At 44.7% G+C, this 19017-nt stretch overlaps 3 protein-coding genes across 4 annotated transcripts in view; 1 reads left to right on the top strand and 2 right to left on the bottom strand.

The window, feature by feature from the left end:
• ush (Zinc finger protein ush) overlaps window positions 1-14131 on the bottom strand; it is a 79570-nt gene extending 65439 nt beyond the window's left edge. The window contains exon 1 of the mRNA XM_070211406.1: window positions 14007-14131. Coding sequence (XP_070067507.1) covers window positions 14007-14013 — 7 coding nt within the window. The 5' untranslated portion in view covers window positions 14014-14131. The remainder of the gene's footprint in view (window positions 1-14006) is intronic.
• cbt (Kruppel like transcription factor cabut) lies at window positions 10453-13900 on the top strand. The gene is made up of 2 exons (XM_017148916.3): window positions 10453-10760; window positions 12093-13900. The coding sequence occupies exons 1-2, from the start codon at window positions 10692-10694 to the stop codon at window positions 13296-13298; spliced, it is 1275 nt and encodes a 424-aa protein (XP_017004405.2). The 5' UTR covers window positions 10453-10691; the 3' UTR covers window positions 13299-13900.
• A 16-nt stretch (window positions 14132-14147) lies between the features above and the next one.
• Window positions 14148-18062, bottom strand: MED15 (mediator complex subunit 15). 2 transcript variants are annotated; one of them, XM_017148904.3, is made up of 6 exons: window positions 17905-18062; window positions 17049-17844; window positions 15698-16418; window positions 14962-15104; window positions 14292-14903; window positions 14148-14236 (listed from the first exon to the last, which is right to left on the bottom strand). In XM_017148904.3, exons 1-5 carry the CDS (start codon window positions 17955-17957, stop codon window positions 14334-14336), a joined length of 2283 nt encoding a protein of 760 aa, XP_017004393.2. In that variant the 5' UTR covers window positions 17958-18062; the 3' UTR covers window positions 14148-14236; window positions 14292-14333. The 2 variants fall into 2 exon arrangements, with proteins under 2 accessions (XP_017004393.2, XP_017004385.2); XM_017148896.3 differs by having other exon boundaries at window positions 14296-14903.
• Window positions 18063-19017: the final 955 nt, after the last annotated feature.

The following is a 19017-nucleotide window of genomic DNA, read 5'->3' as shown; positions in this document are numbered from 1 at the left end:
CGATTAAAAAATGCTCTTTGATTTCATCAAGAACTTTGGATGACCATAAGAAAACCATAATTCTAGCAAATTAACGATGTCAACCTTAAAGATTAAAAAGTGGATGGTAAAGATTTCACCTATAAATACCATTGAAAGTTCATTGAATGGTGAAAATAATTTCTAAATAGTATACAATATTTTTTGTTGTGCAGTCCGTTCTCTTGCAAGTTGCAACCTCTTTTTTTTCCCCCAATCGAATCTCTTTCGATCGACTTCTCTTCTCACTTTTTTTCTGATGCTGACTGGGCTCCTTGCATAAATTAAAACAGCTGATGAAATTTGCCAAGTTCGTCGCATAAGCGAGCTAAAAAACCAAACAAACTGTTTCCCAAGCGGAGATAAAATTATTCACTTATTTTTGAGTTAAAAAGCTTCTTTGTTTTTGGTCTTTTCTTCGCCGCTGCCGCTGCATTTGCCGTTATATTGACGACGCCCACAAAATTCACTGCATTCGATCAAAGTCCACTTGGCCTGACCCGCCCCCCTTTTTCCCCCGATATTTGGGTGTACAATGGATATTTTTAGTATTCGGTAATAACAACAAATGCAATAGAATTCCCCCTCTCACTTTCGCACTCTCGGCGGCTCTCTCTTTCTCGCTAAATAGTCGCTGCTAATTGGGGGACTCTGCCATTGCGGTAGGTTCGTCCCATGTGGCGTATACATAATGTCGAATGCTACCCGCTATTTTTCAAATGACCATGGGATAGGTTTAAATATACATAAGTGGCTATGCATCTGGTACCGAATAATTGAGGCATTTAATTTGTGTAAAAATAAAAACGAAACTAATTAAGAGGAACGTAAGGTAAACTGTCGGTTCAGATTCACAAAAGTGACAAATACGAAAAAGGGCTAATACATATTAATATCTAAGAGTTGGAAACATTTAGTGTTTCCGAAATAATCATAAAAATATAAGAGTATATTTTAATAAGAAATTTTGGCAATTTAAAAAAACTCGTAAAGTACTTAAGTGCTTAAAAAGAAACCTATAAAATATTAAAAATATAAATAACCAATGAAGGGAATATTTAACAACAGATATTGGAATACAAAAGGATTTCCAGCAACATCTGCGATAAATCAACCCACTGATTGACCTGAATTAATTCAGTATTGGGCATTCCCAACCTTAGACCCCTTGGATGTGTGTCTTTTCCCCTGATCCACTTTCCCATATGATCAGTTCACCCTCGGCGGGGCGCTTATCTCGAGTCGAATGCGAATTCGCCGCTTCTATTTATAGCGATTCCAACCGAAGTTGCTTGACCAGACAAAAGAGGAAGATGATGAAATATGTGTGTGATGTGCTCGGTCTGAAATTGCTCACTTTGGCGATTACTTTGCCGATTACCAGTGGTATTTCGGTACTTCACCCACAAGTGGAACTAGTAAGTCGGATTTTTGGCGACCTTTGCGCCTCCTTCGTTTATTCAGGGTCACCTTTGAAGTCACCTTCACCTTCTGCACATCGATCATTCGCCTCACGCATGTATTATTTGCACCGAACCACAAAGTTATAGGTATAGGTGAACCCTAAAGAGAGAGAGAGAGAAAGACGGACTACAAAAGAGAGGGAGATAGTGACTCAAGTAATGTCATTCCAAAGTTCAAACTCGCCCAAGACGTGCTTCAGTAGTTGAACAGTGATTTCATAAGTGCTGAGCTCGCATTTATGAACACCTCTTAAACTGCCAGGTTATATATATTACCCCGACCCAATCTAATTATTACCGCTTGTCCGTTCGTTTGTCCGTTAAAGAGAACAAAGGTCAGGATCTCAAGAACTATAAAGGATACAGCAGGGAATTTTGGTATGTGGGCTTCTGTGATGCTATCACAAATGATTTACTTTCCCTTACCCAAACTACAATTCAAAAGATATAAAAATTAAAGTTAATAAAGTCGTACTTGGGCACATGAGCACTGGGTGCCCGATAGCCTCCAAGTATGACCATTATTAATTTGTTTACTTCGTTTTTGTGTTATTGTTGTGGATCTGACCGGCCTGCTTTACATTGCACTCCATCCAGCACTTTACTCATCCAGCGAAGGCAGTCAACGTCAGCCGACCGCTTCCATTTTTATTTTATTTTCGCGAGACTTGGCTTGGTTCAACGCATTGTGAATTTGCTCGTTGACCTTAAATGCAATTTGTAGCTGCTGCTCGCTCATGTTTTGATGTTCACTTCCGTCGTTGTCCTTGCCAAAGTGCAAAAGCCTCCAGCGAAAAAAATAAAAAATAAAATCCAAAATGTATAACGATTAATGTACAACTCATGCCCCGTTTCGAATGTTTCGATTTCGATGCGATCACCCGATCTCTCGCATCTCCGATTTATGGCCCCGGCCACACGATGGATAATTTGCAAAAATATGTTAATTATTTCTTAGGTCCTCAGGTGCCTCTTCTGTGCTTTTGTAGCTCCATAGCTCCGATTCGGATTCCGATTCGGAGGCGCCCTGCTTTTGATTATTTGAAACGCGTCGGGGTTGGCTAAAAATAAATAAAATGTGGGCAAGCACAGAGCAGCAGCAACAGCAACAAAATACATTTTTTGCGCTCGTGCTTCGATTAGCCATCAACAATCGGAGAAAGAAGCAGCAGAAGCAGGGCAGGGCAGTAGAAAATGTGCTAAATACTCAAATCATTGTGCACGCCTCTCGTTCATGTCGATGCCCATGGATCATTGGGGGAGAAAATTGTTAAGTGGGGGGATCACCCAGAGAATTGCAGGAAAATTCCACATAAATAAATAATAAAAAATATAATAGAAACGAAATGTAGGCGAAGATTTAGATATTGACTTAAAAAAATTCTTTCGCTTGTCCTTTACTTTGTCCGGTTAAAGAGAATAAAGGTCACGATCTGGAGATCTATAAAGGATACTGCTTGGAATTATGGTATGAAGGCTTCAGTGATGTCAATTTGGATTTAACAGAAATGATGATGGCTATCACAAATGATTTATTTTCTTTTACTCAAACTACAATTCAATAGATATTAATTTCACAATTCTCCGAATATGCTTTCCAGTGATTCAGTAATGTAAAAATAGTCGCATACCAAACGTATTTTCGTGATTGCACTTTGCCTCAATGGAATGCGAACAGAGTGGAAGAATAGCGGGTGCTGTAATAGTGAGTGATTCCGAGAACACAAGGGCCATACAATCAATGTGTGGCTGGGCTGCCTGTAATCGCCAGAGATAAGCGGGCAGACAGCGAAGTCCCTTCCTTTTTTTTTCGCCGCCCATCTTCAAATCAACAGCAACAAACGCGCCCACTTAAACCAACAAACGCAACAATGTCAATAAGGCAACAAAAACCAACAGAAAATACCAGTACACCGCAGTAATAAATTGCTGAAATGAATGAGGAAGAAAGCGACAGGCGTGTGGAGAAGACAGAGCACTTGGGCAATTTCCATTGTTTGTCTGCCGGCAGCGAGCCTCCTCCTATAGATTTTGCGAAAGGGTTTACGGACCCGTCAAGGGCAATCCATTAATCGCGGGTTCGTCGCCTATCGACTCCCACTTTCCAGTGCGAAACGCAAAAGCAAAACAAGCGTGGAGCCCAACGCCCCATAAACAAGGTCTGCTACGTCATGCCACGGGTTTAGATAAACAGACCGACCGATTCGGAACCGTTTCGCACTCGACTCACACTCGATTCACACTCGATTCACGCCCGATTCCGATTCCAATTGCGGTTGCGATGGTCACGTTGCCGGCGAATGACAATGAGTTTGATAAACAAAATCGGAAGTGGTGCGAGATATATAGATATGAGATGTAATGAGATGAGCACACCTAGTGTAGACACATTTCCTGATATAGACTGCGTAATTCTGATGGATCGTAAAAGATACAAAAGGTCTCTATTAATCGTTTGTTGTATTGGAAGTGGATTGGAAGGCATTGCATAACACTGATAGTCAAAAAACAGGTGCTGTTTTGACGGTACTGTACTTGTACATGCACAAACCTGTACTTTTAAGGCAAGCCTAGCTTATTTATCGATTGTAAAGGTCTCTATTTTTGCAATATTAGCAAACATTAGCAGAATCCCATTCACCGGAAGTCATAACTGAGCTGAATGAAACCCCACCCAGATAACCCAACCAACCCAAGCTGCTAAATTAATTCGATTCATTCAGAAATCTAGTTCAAGATCAGCCATGCAGATGACGAACCGAAGCACCTGCATTTACGGTCCCCAATCGCATTCCCCATCCCCGAGAGCCCACTCCAGTCCAGCCCCTAGCATATTGATAAACCCCCATTGACGCCGCCTGGGAAACGAGTCCCACCCTCTCCGCCTCTCTTCCTCTCTTCTCTTTGAAAATTGATAAGAACCCCCCCTAGGCTGATAACGGCCACGCCTCTCGCTCATGTTGTGACTGACTAACGGACAAGCGGACTAACGGACAGACAGACTAACGGACAGGCGGACGGACGGACAGATAAGCGGACCTATAGACTGGCCATGCGGTGGCCAGCTGGGAATCGCGCTTATCAGTCCCGCACTCTCCTACTCTTATCAGGTCGAACCAAAACGATCCGAACCCAACCCCCGATGTAGGGTTGATCCAAAAATGGACGACCGCTGTCCGGGGGAGATACCCGCCCCACTCCGGTCCCGCCCATTCGCCGTATTATGAATAACGCAATTATTATTATTCTTCGCGCGGCTGTTCACGTTGACTTCACGTGGCCCCAATCAGACGCCCCAGCGACCTCGTCAACATCGCCATCGGAATTGGAATTGGAATCGGAATCTACGTCGGCGGCGGCATACAAAAAACGGGTCTATCAGCGGGCCCGGGCCCCCACTGCCCTCGCCTTCGAGCGGGCTTATTCTAGATTTATTTATGTTTGTGCCATATATTTATACGCGGTACTAATGGGGTCCAAGGGAATATTGTATTCGCGTTCGAGTGTCTGTCTGTATAGACACCTGTTTATCGAGAGTGAGATGCTCGATGAGAAGGGTGTGAAGTGTGCCTAAGAGAGTATACTAACTGGGATATCTATAACTTTTGGAAACAAATAGGGGATAAAAAGCTGATAAATTAGTATTCACACTTAGAAATTTAGGTATCTTAGTAACAGGTTTTCATATTGGCAAGATATATTGTAAAGTAATATTGAATCCTTGAAATAAAAGAAATATTATTTTATAGAATGGTTTAGAGGTATCCCCAAGTCGGAAAACGGAAGCACCCGTGCTTGTTTCTGTTTGTCCCATATACTATACTGTATTTTCCACTTATTGATGATGTTGTTTGTTTTCTTCCATCGCACGATGATGATGAACTGTCGTTGCCATTGAGGCGTTCACCTGAACCGGTTCAGGGCCAGTCTATAATATCCCTACGACGACGTGGACCCCATTCCTTCCTGCCATTCACATCCCATTTCGTTTTGCGGTTCCAGGGACAACAACTTTCAAGTTCAGATGGAACATTTGGCAGCCAAAGGAACTGGGCCAAGGTCGACGATTTTACCGGCAGCCAGAACGAGAAATGGCATGAGAATTATAAAATGCGAGAGGTGCGGAAGAGAAAAAGCATTAAACACAGTGACTGTGGAGGGAAACCTTCGCATCATCGTAAATTTCCATTGGGAAGACCGCAATCCCGATTGAAGGCCATGTTTACATGGTGCTTATAGCAGGCCCCTCTCTTAGCCTTGCTCCAAAGATTTGTAAACTTTGGTTCTCCATGAGGTGGACCCCCTCCCCCGTCCACACACATCGTTCCACGTTCCATTGTTCCGTTCTGTTCCGTTTTTTAGCTTTCGGTTTTAGAGCAACGCGTCAGTAGGCACGTAGGCAGAGGCGTCGACCGAGGCAGAGAAAACGCATCACATGTGAGGGGATTAGAACCCGTGATGGAGAGAGGGGGTGGTGCCGGCAAGATCGGGGCTAGTTATAGAGTAGCATCTATAAGTGCCAGCACTGATACTTAGATAAACGCTGACGGGGAACTTTTTTGTATGTCTAAGAGAATCTTTTAGCCTTAATATATACTTCTCTTAACAACACAAATAAATAGATAGGTAATGTAAAGCTAAGCTTTTATAACAGTCTTTAGTTAGGCATGCTAACTTACTCCACTAAAAACGAAATTGATTAAAATCGAGGATCATTAATTATAAAGAGAATCTTAAATGGGTTTTTTTAGTCTCGAGGTTGCAAAGTTCTTTATTCAGGTTTCATCATACCTAAAATAGGTATCTGATTTTTCCTTTTTATTAAAATCTTCCAAACCCCAATTTCTTGCATTTCTGATTCAAAGCTTTAGTTACTTCGGCTTTTTTTTATTGATCAATAGCCAAAGAAGATCGAGGATCACTCATTAAAATGAAAGTCTTAATTTAGATATGAGTCTCGAGTTGGTCATGTGAGGCTTTATAACAAAGATAAATATTTTGGTATATTGCATTTATTTATTATTATCCACAACTTTTAAAAATATCAACGGCTGTTTGCCAAGATGATCACAGTTTTAGACAAATAAATCAAATTTACGCATCATGGTGAAATGTTGAAAAAATTATTATGAGAATAGGTTTGCAATACAGAGGGATCTCCGCGTTTTTATCAGTTTTACCAGTTCATTTCTCAATCTTTTTCCACGAAACCCGTTTGACCCATTTCAAGAGCCCCCATAATCTGTTCAATTGTGGAAAATCTTCTTGTTTGTAAACATGTTTACAACTATGCTAAATGGAAATTTCTGTTTAATTCGTCTTTCATCGAAGACGGGTAAACAAAAATGAAGCCAAGAAGCTAACAAAGTCTTCACTTGGAGTCACGAGTCCGACTCATGACGTCATGGAGAGTTTTGACGATCTTGGCGCGCTTTTGTAGAGAGTGTATGGAGGGTAGGAAAAATCGGACGATATGGGGGCTTTACCCGCGCCAAACAAAACAGAAAATGTTTGAGAATGAATGGGAAATGACGGGAAAATAGGAAAATGGGCGTCGCACTTGACGATTTTGACGTTGTTGCCGTGGCGAATTATAGACCAATTCCTCATGACTTTTGCTCGGACTTTGTGTGCCACTCGCTGAATACATGATTGAATATGGATATATGAATATGAATAGTACCAAGCGGGGTTCTTTTCATTTTAGTGAGGGCCTCTGACGTCAGGGTCCACCTGTGATTGACGTGATTGGAGCAACGCCTCCGTCCGAGGAATTATTGTCTGCCTGTTGGGGACTCTACTCCCCTTATTAATAAATAATACAGGGCGTAGGAGGCCTTGAACCCGGCGGAAGCTCACGCCAACGTCACGCTTCTTACGCTTTGACCTTTGACGCGCAACAGGAGCAAAAAGCCAGCGTGGGTGTGACGTCACCAAGCCAACGAGTCGGCTACGTAATGCCAGATGCCAGACGAGAGTTACGTCAATGCGCAAACTCGCTCTGCGAAGAAGATGAAGGGGCTATCAGCCACTCGCCTTCCCTCTAAGTTGGCTTTTTGGCACACCGCAAAAAAATGGTCTTCATTATTCCATAGATCAAGTTTCGATGACATCCGAAAGCTACAAATTTTAGGTTGCACAAATTCTTAAAGACATTTTTAAGAATTCTTAATAAGATTTCTGATGAAATCCTACTGTACTTACTAAGTAAAATAAAAGATCTATTACCATCTATCATCTAGTACCCAACTGTAACTCAAAAACTGGTAAAGCTATAGCTCCTATTTTTGGGATGTGGGCTTTTCTGATGAAATCCTGCAGTTCTGACCCTCAACTTTTTCCAGTGACCAGCGGCCTACGTGCCACTAAGATTGTGCGTGGGCACACGTGAGTTCTGCGAGTCCGGATTTCGCCACCCGAGATAAGGTGGGTGGGCGTGGGATCTGAGTGGGCGAATGCAAGTCAAGGGAACTGAACTTGAACCCGCCGGGGAGCCGAGATGTACGGCTAATTTTAGATCTAACCTGCGGCTGCTGATTGCGTTCAGCGCTAGCGAATGCACATGAATTCCCGCTTGATGGATTTGTGGGGAGACTCAACTGCGGCGCAGTTTGCATTCAAAATCCGAGGAGGGGAGTGCGAGGGAGAGAGCGGTATGAGCGGTAACGGTACGTCGGCCCATTTACACGCCCACATTCGCGAGAGAGTGGAGGCCATCGCTTCAGTTCCGCGCAAAAATTACACACGAATTCCGATTCCAATAACAAACACGAAGCGAAAACAAAAACAAAAACGCAAGTACTGCAAACACCCACACGCACACGGGCGCACAAGAAACACACAGATAGGCACGCCACAGACTGCTGGCTTCTATCGCCCCCTCTCGCTCGCACTCACTCAGACAAAGTATCAACAAATGTTCACGTGAACATCATGAGGTCAACGCGTGATACCAGACGGACCCACACAGACACTCACACACACCAAGAGACGCCCAGGCGAGCATGTTCAGCCAGTAAGAAGGTTATTCGCCAAGGGGTCGACCCGGGGATACCATCTAAATTGGGGTTTACTAAAGTGAAATAAGAAAAAAGATATTTAGCTTTGAGATTTTTACCAAGGCCCCACGTTGGGCGCCAAAAACATGTATTTATTTGACACACTGTGGATTTGTATTATTTTTCCAAGGCCCCACGTTGGGCGCCAATAAAATTTTATTTTTTAGAAACACTGTTGTTTTGTGTTATTAACAGCAAACTTATTAAGTGGAGTTATTTAGGTTACGAAAGCAGTATGTTTGTATGAATAGCAAACAATTAATCTTTGGTCAAGTAAGAACTCTGAATTCTCCCACGTTGGGCGCCAAACATTTTTTTTTGCTGGTGATAAAGAAAGTAAGAGACTTTAGCGGTCTAGCGTCGTGCTATGACTACCCCCTGAATACCCTAGACGGCGTGAACAGTCGCCCCACAAGTCTGGTGTGGGGAATGGTATGGCGTGCTAGTTATTCGTTGTTGTTGCGCAAGAGAGCAGGCGAGCGCCGCCTTATAATAGTCACAGCTGTTTCTGGCGCTCTTCGCTCTTGGCGCTCTTCGGTGTGTGTTGTGCTGTGCACGAGCCCCTTTTTGCTTTGAAAACTGTTACAGGCGAGCCAGCGGGCATTGCCAGGTGGAAAATACTCGAATACTAGATGGGTTTTCCAATCGAATTGAATAAATCAGTGAACGATTTAATCGAGTTACATGGGCCTGGTAAACAGGCAAATTTTGAAATGCCTGTTTTCCGTGACTCATCTTTGTTATCTCCCCGATTCTCGGGTCTGGCAATGCCTCTCCAGCTCAACTGTTGAGCTCCCACACACTCACTAGCTTTCTCGCTCTGCCCCTTTCGTTTATTAATGAAATCTACGTCTGCTCAAAGTCAGACTTGGATTTTAAAGTTAATGCAAATATATGCGGCCAGGTCTTAGATTTAAGCTTGAGGGGCGTCTGCCAGGTTTCGAGCCTGTTTTTAAGTATTTCGGTTTTTTTTTTTCGTCGATTAATCACAGACTTCCGTGGCAACAACTGCGTCAGCTATTCAGTCACGGCTTTGGGGTGTGTCTGTTGGTGTTGGTCGGTTGGTTTGTGTGCGCTGTGCGCTGTGCACGCGGCTTGGGCATGCACAGCCTATGAATAGACAGCCCATGGAGCCCCCGTCCTGCTCCTCCCCCTCAGCAGTCCAGCTCTCTCTCTAGCACCAAAAACAAGACCCCGCAGTAAACAGCTGATGACGTCCATGCGTCGGTTACGTGCTCTATGGTTCTCTCTCCTGCACAAAAAGAAAAACTTGAGTAAAGTATATGATACTATACTTTTGAACACGTCGATTTGATATTACAAAACCAAACTGACATGATTTTAATAACACGAGAAATAATGGCTTAAAAATAGGTCCTAAAGTTTGCAACTTATAGGCTTCGAGAAGATTCGTTATGAAAAATGATTCACAAATCCCTAATGATTTGAATCATAGGAATATCGAAAAAGATTCTTTTACAGATACAGACGATTAGAAATTGCTTTTATCAAAATACCATAATTCAAATCATGAATGATTCGAATCCCAAATGATTCGAAATTGATTCTTTTTAGTTGTACAGAAAGAAAATACCTCCCTAACATCCACCTTTTTTCCTCCGTGTACGTGGGCTGCTGAGAGGTGAGTGAGGAGGAGACCTGACCTTTTTCGAGCCCAAAAGAGCGAGAAAGGGAGGAGGCACTGCCCACGTTGCTGGTGGCTGATGTTCGTCGTCCGGGTTTCATTGCACTGGTTGCTCCACTGCCGATGACGATGGCCCGCTCACACACACTTGCCCACTTACAAGTGATTACGTCGTCGTCGGCGGCTCCACTCACTCACACACCCGAACACCTCGTTGGCGCGGCAGCGACGTCGACAGCGGGCAGCTCTGCTGGGAGCTGAATGCCTTTGCCTTTTTCATTCGTCTCTTGAATTCTGAACGCAACGGTTCGCCTCCGCTCCAAAACGGCAACAACGGCACTCGAAAAAGCCCCCAGTGCAAAGTTAACTAAAGTGCAAAAATCTAAATAAACTGAGATTAAACCAAGTGATAAGCAACAAACAAACAAACAAACAACAGACTCTGAAGAGAAGACTCTTTTCCATCAAATAAAAAAAAGAGAGTGCAAATTGAAAGTTAAAAGTGCAATGGACATGGATACCTTGCTACCTTCACCGCCTGCAACGCCCCCGCTGAGGGATAACAAGTTGGAAAACGTAAGTGACCTACAAAGTGGAGATAGTGTATAGTTCATAGTGATAGGATATGCCTCTACCGAAACTCTACCGAACTCTGCTACCTCTGCTACACACACAGTGTACAGTATACAGTTTAGAAATGCGGCTGACACCTTTTCCTTGCTTTTTGCATTGAGTGAGGATATAGTGGGGATGTGCATAGTGCATTCAAGGCAGCGGAAAATCAAACGGAATCGGACGTTAGTTCGTTCTCGCTTCCACTTGCCGCGTTTCTAAAAACAAAAGTGCTCCGTCCCGCTCGCACCCGCAGCCAGCCATGCGATCACGCAGTCAGCACGCTTTCACGTGAACACCGCATGCACAGCGAGTGATGTGCGGGTGCGAGCGAGAGGGCACATCCTGAACATTGGACTTGGCACCACTAGGGGGAAAAAAACAACAGAAAGAGCAGAGAGAGCGAGAGAGCGCCGACTTTGTTTGAGAGCGAAGGTGAGTTGCCAATTGGCAACTGGACTGGGGCGTAGGGGGAGAAGCGGAAAGGGGGGTCGGTCGAAAAGCTAGGTAAACAGGCCAAGCCCCAACCCATAAAATCATGTCACATTTCTGGCTCGCTTTTTTTATCTGGCCTGGCCAAGAAAGAAACAAACAAACACTGTCGCACATTTGAGCGCAACGTGCCGAGCCCATAAAAAGATTTCGACGTCTCCACACGAGTCATAATACCCCCTCTCGCAATCGCAGTCGCCTTCCCCCCATGAAGTCACCCACCTGAGGCACGTCATAAAAATATTAGTGCAGTTTTCTTTGCCTGCTTTCGGGCGGCGTAAATAAAAAAAAAAATTTTTTTTTTAAATAATAAATAAAAATTATAAAAATTTGGATTTTAAAAATTAAAAAAAATATATATATATAAAACCCTTTTTTTTTGTACAGAAACGATTTTTTTTGTTGACAAAACTCAATAAATTACCTCAAATTAAAATAAAAAAAACATAATTTCAGTCCCAACACGACATTTAATGAATCATTATTTTTCACCCCAAACGGCCTTTAAAACAGTTCAAAAACCGCCGAAAAAACAATGTCCCCTTGGCCTTTTGGAGGAGCATTGAACCCGGGGGTTGGGTGGGCTGCTGCTGTAGGGTGTGTGAAGGTTAACGGTGAACGGCCTTGCCAGCCGTCGGCGTAATTAGCGAATTGCGAGGGAAAAGTTATTGTGGGTCAATGCTGGTCAGCGAAAAGTGAATGGGAATGTGAATGGGAATGTGAATGTACTCCTGAGAACCTGAACTCGCCTTCGATGTTGATGAACTCTCACTAACCCTGAACTCTTTGTTTCTTTTCCTTCAGGTCGCCAAGGACGAGCAACAGGTCAACGAGAACCTGCTCAAGGCCAAGCTCAAGCTGGTGGCCCAGAAGAGCCAGAAGAATGGAGGGATTATCACACCCAATCCCTCAGACACGGAAGACGAGTCGCCGGAAGTGGCGGTGCCCAGCAAGAAGCCGCGCCTGGAACAGCCTGCGACGACCATGACACCGCCACCGGATCAGAAGCTGGAGAGGGTTAGCGTCATCATGCGGGTCAACAGCTCCGGCGCCGTCTCCTCCAGCAACCAGGACGAGAACTCCTCCAGTTCCAGCTGCAGTTCCTCCTCCAACACCACAACCACAAGTACAAACTCCGTTCCGCCCGCGGTGGAGGACGACTACCCGGAGGCCAATGTGTGGCGCAATCTCAAGTTCAAGATGAACAGGAAGCGGGCGGCGGAAGTAGCTCTACCAGTACCAGTACAAAAACCCGAGACACCGGCTCCAGAGCATCCAGCTCCTTCTGCTCCAGCGGAAAAGCAAGAGGAGCCCGAGGAAATCAAACCCCTTCTCACACCCATCTACGTGGCTCCAGTGGTCGCCCAGTCGCCGGCCAGCCAGCTCATCCTGCTCAGCACCGTGGCCGCCCAGCAAAGTCCCACGCCCATTCCCGCGATGCCCGAGGAGAAGCTCGCGACGAGAATCACGGCAGCCCAGGCGGCGGCCACCAGGAGTCGCATCTACGAGTGCAGCTTTCCCGAGTGCGGCAAGAACTACTTCAAGAGCAGCCACCTGAAGGCCCACCAGCGGGTGCACACCGGCGAACGGCCCTTCATCTGCAAGTGGGCCAACTGCGACAAGCGCTTCTCCCGCTCCGACGAGCTGTCCCGCCACAAGCGCACCCACACCGGCGAGAAGAAGTTCCAGTGCAGCGTGTGCCAGAAGAAGTTCATGCGCAGCGACCACCTGTCCAAGCACGTCAAGCGGCACAACAAGGACAAGGCGAACGGGGTGAACCGACACGTTTCCCTGGCCCACAGCAGCAGCAACAGCTCCTCGTCCTCCGCCTCCTCCTCGGTGGCTGCCTCCCTCTGCGATGCCTCGCTCCATTTGCGGGCGATAGCTCCGGCGGCCACCAGCTCCTCCTCCGCAAGTCTGCAGGTCTACAGCGCCCAGGATCTGCTGAGACTGCAGCAGCAGGCCAGCAGCTTCACCTTCGGCGGAACCCTGCTGCAAGTTCAGCGATGAGAGCAGCCGAAGCACCAGAACCAATCTCAGCCCGACAGTATCGCCAGCTAAACGAAAAGAACAGAAGAACTCCCACCAAAATCAGAGCATATTTTAGATAATTACAGTAGGGATTTGTAGAATCCTATTTAAGGCCACACTTGAAGCTCGAATTTTTCCTGTAAGAACTTTATTTCGAGTTTGCCCCCCAATTCTCGTGTAGCTGGTGTAGACTTAAGCTTAGTTAAGAGCTAGATCTTGTCATCGTCTTGTGCATATATCAACTTCAAATTCAATAGGCTTCGCATCTGTTGTAGATAGGTGCCACTTCCCTTCCAGGAGCACAGCAGATTTAGATTCTGATTATCCCTAGTGCTTGTACATATAATATAGCGGCGCATTCGGCGCCCAACATCTGTGATACTTAAGTTTTCTTAACTCTTTTCTATTGTACCATAGTTATCGGTCTAATTCTCTTAAACTTAAACACACACAAACAATTGTATTTATTGCTAAATGTGGAAAAAAAGAGAAAGAAAAACAAAACAAAAAAGAATGCTGGATCCTCACACGATTCCAATCTCAACAAATGAAAATATACATATTTTCCAAATAATTATAAATCGATTGTATGAATGGGCGGGAGGAAAGTTAATGGGCCTACTCACGGAATGGTTTAGTGGTCGAAATGGAATTCAGTCGGTTAAAATTTACATGCTTAAAACTGACCTTTCATATTCTTGAATACCAGGATATTTGAGTTGTGTGTTTTTATGTTGATTGGTGAGTGTGTTGTGTCTTGAAAATGATGGTGCAAGTCTTGAATACCAGGATATTTGATAATAAGTATTGAATTTACCACTCTTCAGCTTTGCTTGGATTAAAATTATTTATTTCTATTTTTCTTAAATGTATTTCGATCCTCAAACCATAATTTCAATGGGGGAAATGCGGGGAAACTGAAATCAAAGAACATTTTAGAATCTCAATTGTTTTTAAAATAAAGTTAAATACCTACTTAATTTCCCATTATATTAGCTTATGCTAAATAGCAGTCTAAACTCCCAACAAAGTGGAAAACTCGCAGACTGCTTGGGGTTTCGATTGCGGAGAGCACGCCTGCCGCACTGCCATTTCCCAGGTGTCCAAGAGATGCGAGAGCGAGTAGTTTTTGGGCAGCTTGGACATGCGAGCGATGAGGGCCTGTTGCACCGTCTGCAGGAACGGGGTGGCCGAGTACTCCTGTTCCGCCAAGGAGCAGTCCGGCGCCTGCCAAGGATACTCCTCTGGCACACTGACACTGACTGGCGGAACACTGGGCAATCGCTTGTCGTCCAGACAGCAAATCAGGCGTATGGCCTTGTTGTTTATCTGCGACGTAGTGTCCAGTTTCACCTTGAACTTGGAATCCAACCGGGCGATTTCACCTTGCAACACATGCGGTACATCCTGCTCGAAGGTCGACGACTTTTCCTCCACTCGAGGTCGCTTCGTGGGCACTGGAGCTGTTATATCCGTGCCAAAAAGCAGTTCTAGTGTGGGTCGGAAGGTGCGATGCAATGTGTGATTGGCTACAGGACTCTGCAGCGTGGTGTTTATAACCTCCAGCAGGGGATTCGAGGATTTCTAGGTAAACAGTATAAACTATAATAAAGTAATACTATTTAGTAATCATTAAACTTACCCCAAACTGCTGGCCGGAATAGGAGATCAGATCCATCTTCTCAAGAGCTTTTTCACACTTTAAAAGAGTTTCAAGCGGCACACGCTGAGTGGGATTGCATAGGATCTCTAGCAACTTACTCATCTTGGTCATCTTCTCCACATCTATAAGGAAATGTACCCCTAGATTACTCAAAATGCTACGAGATATGTGAAACCCCTTGATAATCTTTATTAGTTTGCTTTTAGCTTAATTTTTCATTATTTCTTGCACTTGGCTTCGCAATAACTCATCTTTGTAAAAAAATTTCCGGATCCCCTACAATTTCCGGTTATATGTTTACATTTATTACGTATAGCTATATAGGTAAATCCGCGAGCCAACTTCCTGCAATGTCCATGGAATTCAGGATACAGACCGCAGATGGCTGAATTAATCAAGTGTTTAATGGATTAGGGCTTTTAAGTTGCTTTTCTTTTCTAGTACTCACGATCCTTAAGACCAAGAACATAGCCAAATATTGGAAAAACTAAGATTGCAATGGAAACTAGCTTCATTTTCAGTTGATATTTTAAAACGAACTAATTTGATTTCGGTTTATGTAGAAGTTTTTCTAGTAAAAGTGTTAATTTCGATAACTAATCTAATTTGTGATGCTAAATAACGATTTTCTAGCAAGAGGAACAGATAAATTCCCTTTTAGCTTTCGGAAAGTACAAAAATTCCTTGAAATTCTCCTGGCTATATATATACTCACTTGTCCCATCGTTGCTGATCTTGGCCAGCATCCGCTTCAGTGGCTCAATGTACTTGGTCAGCTGCTTGTACTTTTCGCGGTACAGTGCCTCCTCCTGCGGGTTGAACGGACTGTTGCCGGTCACCTGACCGGGCGTGTTGATCGAGGCACTCGGCGACTGCTGGCGGATGTTGCGCTGCGGATTCTGCATCTGCATCATCTGCGGACTGGACTGGGGCACCAGTGCCGGACTGGGAATCATATTGGGCGTGGGCATTTGCGGCGTAGGCGGTTGCTGCGTGGGCGTTTGATTGCCCACCACCAGCTGTTGTTGCTGCTGCTGCTGCATCTGCTGGAGCTGCGCCTGCTGCTGCAGCTGCTGGGCATCCGCTGGCGAGGGACTGGATCGCATGAAGGGTTGTCCCGGCTGCTGGCCGCCCACTCCCACTCCCACCCCGCCTCGATTGCCGGGGAACATCTGACCCGCCTGGCCCATCGGCATGTTGGGCTTCTGCTGCAGATTCGGTGGCATGTTTACGCCCATTCCGCCCATCGGATTCATGCCGCCCTGCTGCACTGCATTCGGCGGAAGGCCGGCTCCGCCCACTTGCTGCTGACCCGCCGGTCCGCCGACCACATTGTGCGGACCCTGCGGCATTCCCTGCATGCCCTGGCCGGGCATTCCCTGGGGACCGCCCATGCCGTTGCCCTGACCCATTCGCATCATCGGATTCATGCCCATCTGGAAGAGAACAAGGGGATGTAATTAGTCAGAATAGTAATTAGTATTACTCTAAGATATTACATATTTGTAAAGAAGGGTCAAAATCAAATTCTGATTGAACACTTTGGAAAAATGTTAAGAATGACAGATAGTTTTTTATGAACACTAGGCGGCATAATAATTTTGACAGATAATTAGATTAAAAATCATAAAAAATACAAGGGAAAATATTTTGAATTTTTTTTCTTTTTGCAGTTATTATTCATTTTGCTTGGGGAAAAACTTTGCATCAAAACATTTTGTTTTAAGCCCCAGGAAAAAAAGTTTAAAATTTGACTTTCACAACATTTTCTAACTTTTCAAAGGGTGCTTAATGGGTGAAGAACATTTTTGTGTAATTTAAAGTTTATATTACAAGTTCAAAATAAGAGTACAGTTAACATTCAAATGTGTCAAAATAATTATGCCGACCAGTGTATGACATATCCTGCATATGTCAAAAATGGTTTGACAGATTATCGAAGATTGAAAAAACATAATTTTAATAAGTTGTAATCCTCATAATTTATGAGTCATAAATGTGTCTAAAAGTTTAACTCTAAACACAAAATTTGAAAAAAATATAAGGGGTATAGTAATAGTACTTACCCCCATTTGGTTCTGCTGAATCTGCTGCATGGGCGGCATCTGTTGCATGGCGTTCACGTTCATCGGCCCGCCCTGCATTTGATTTGGCCCGGGACCAGCTGCTCCCGGGGCTCCTCCGGCACTGGCGCCCACGGCCCCACCGACAGCGGGTCCACTGTTCGGTCCCGGGCCCACCATTTGGTTGGGCATGCCCACGCCCATCTGCTGTCCCGGATTGCCCACTATTTGGCCTTGATTCTGAACGCCTCCTACTCCGCCGCCTGCGCCCATCACGTTCATTACGCCCGGGGCATTTCCGCCCTGCTGCTGCATCTGCTGGACCTGCATCTGCATCTGCTGAGGTCCACCGCCAGCAGCCATGGGCATCTGGCCGCGGATATTGGGCATGGGCTGCATTTGCTGCTGCCCGGGACGCTGTTGATTGAGGGATTGCAGCAGATTGGAGGCCGTTCCCGGGCCGCCGGGAACTGGGGCTCCTCCGCCGGCGCCCATGGGCATCATCTGCGGGTTGCGGTTGCCCTGGCTGGCGAGATTCTGCAGGGCATTCAGCGGATCCTGCATCATGTTCTGCCCGCCGCCCATTTCCGCATTCGGGGGCGGGCCGCCCTGCTGCTGCTGCTGTTGTTGTTGTTGCTGCTGCTGCTGGGACTTGCGGGACATGTCCTTGTAGTGCATGAACAGCTTGGCCACTAGGCCCAGGTACTCGTCCTTCGTGCGGGACTTCCTGAATATGTGGTTCTCCATGACGCCGGCATTCTTCGTCTGATCCTGCGCATTCGGCGGCAACAAGTCGTGGCTGCAAAACAGAAAAACACAAAAGTTAGGCCATGAAATGTTGGCTTTCGGTGGCCCTTACATCTTCGAGATGACGTTCTGGCGGAACTTCTGACTCTGCCAGTCCTCGGTCATTGCGGATTTGAGTTTTTAACGGGTTTAGAGGGGTTTAAATTGAGTTAAATTCAATCGCGATATCTTCACAAATTCCTCCTTTCTTCTTCTTCAAAGTGTTACCGTTATTAGGTCAGGGAAAAATACCACACTTTTTTATTCAAATATACCAAACATGTTAAGCCGCTGTTAATATACATTGCGTTAACAGCATGAACAACATTTCCCGTAACTGCTTTTCAAATTTGTAGAGTTTAATTTGTATACCTTTTTAAGCGAAGTTCAAGTTGCTTTTGTCTGTCTATTAGACAGTGTCTATACTATTCTGTAGACAAACTTCCAACGGTATTAATCACTTCGCATATCGGTGTTGCTAAAATAAAGTTACAAAAACCTTTTGTCAAAAGGATTCTCCCCAAAAAAAGCGTCAGAAATATTCTAGCGAAAACGATGTCTCTAGTGATGTTGCCAACAATCCAATGAATAGCTTTTTGTTTTGTGCTCACTTTTTAAGAGCTCTGCGAATAGGTTATCAAATGACCTTTCTTATCTGGCCATCCAAAATAATGGAATTAATATTAACACAAACGGAAACCGTGAAAATGTCTAAGCATAACAACTCAGAGTCTTGAACTATTTATTTATGTCATTAAAATACGACAATTAGTTTAAATTGTTCGAAGAATAATAAAGTATTAAATAGTAATTAAAACAAGAAAAGGAAGATATTGTATTTGAGTAAAAGTCCTGTGATTAATCCTTAGCATTAGGCGAACTGAATAAATTGGATTTGATTTCTGTGCTCTAAAGAAGCATCCCCGGGGATGCTGTTTTTTCGTTTCTGTGTTACTTTTACCATCAGTTCTTATGGTTCACTAATTTGAGTATTCACTTTATAGTCAGGATATCCGGTTTACTATTTTCCGTTATCTGGCAACCTCATCAGTGCATAGCCGTTACTTTTTAACTTTTTGATGCAGGTGTTGCCAGGAGCAATCGTAGGCCACGCTAAAGAATTTCTCACTATCGGTTATTTTGGTCTAACGGTGAATATAGCACATGAGCGCAGGCGAGTTCAATT

This window comes from Drosophila takahashii, chromosome 2L (genome assembly GCF_030179915.1).
Source record: "Drosophila takahashii strain IR98-3 E-12201 chromosome 2L, DtakHiC1v2, whole genome shotgun sequence".
Lineage (NCBI taxonomy): Eukaryota > Metazoa > Arthropoda > Insecta > Diptera > Drosophilidae > Drosophila > Drosophila takahashii.
This window is presented reverse-complemented; position numbering and strand designations above follow the sequence as displayed.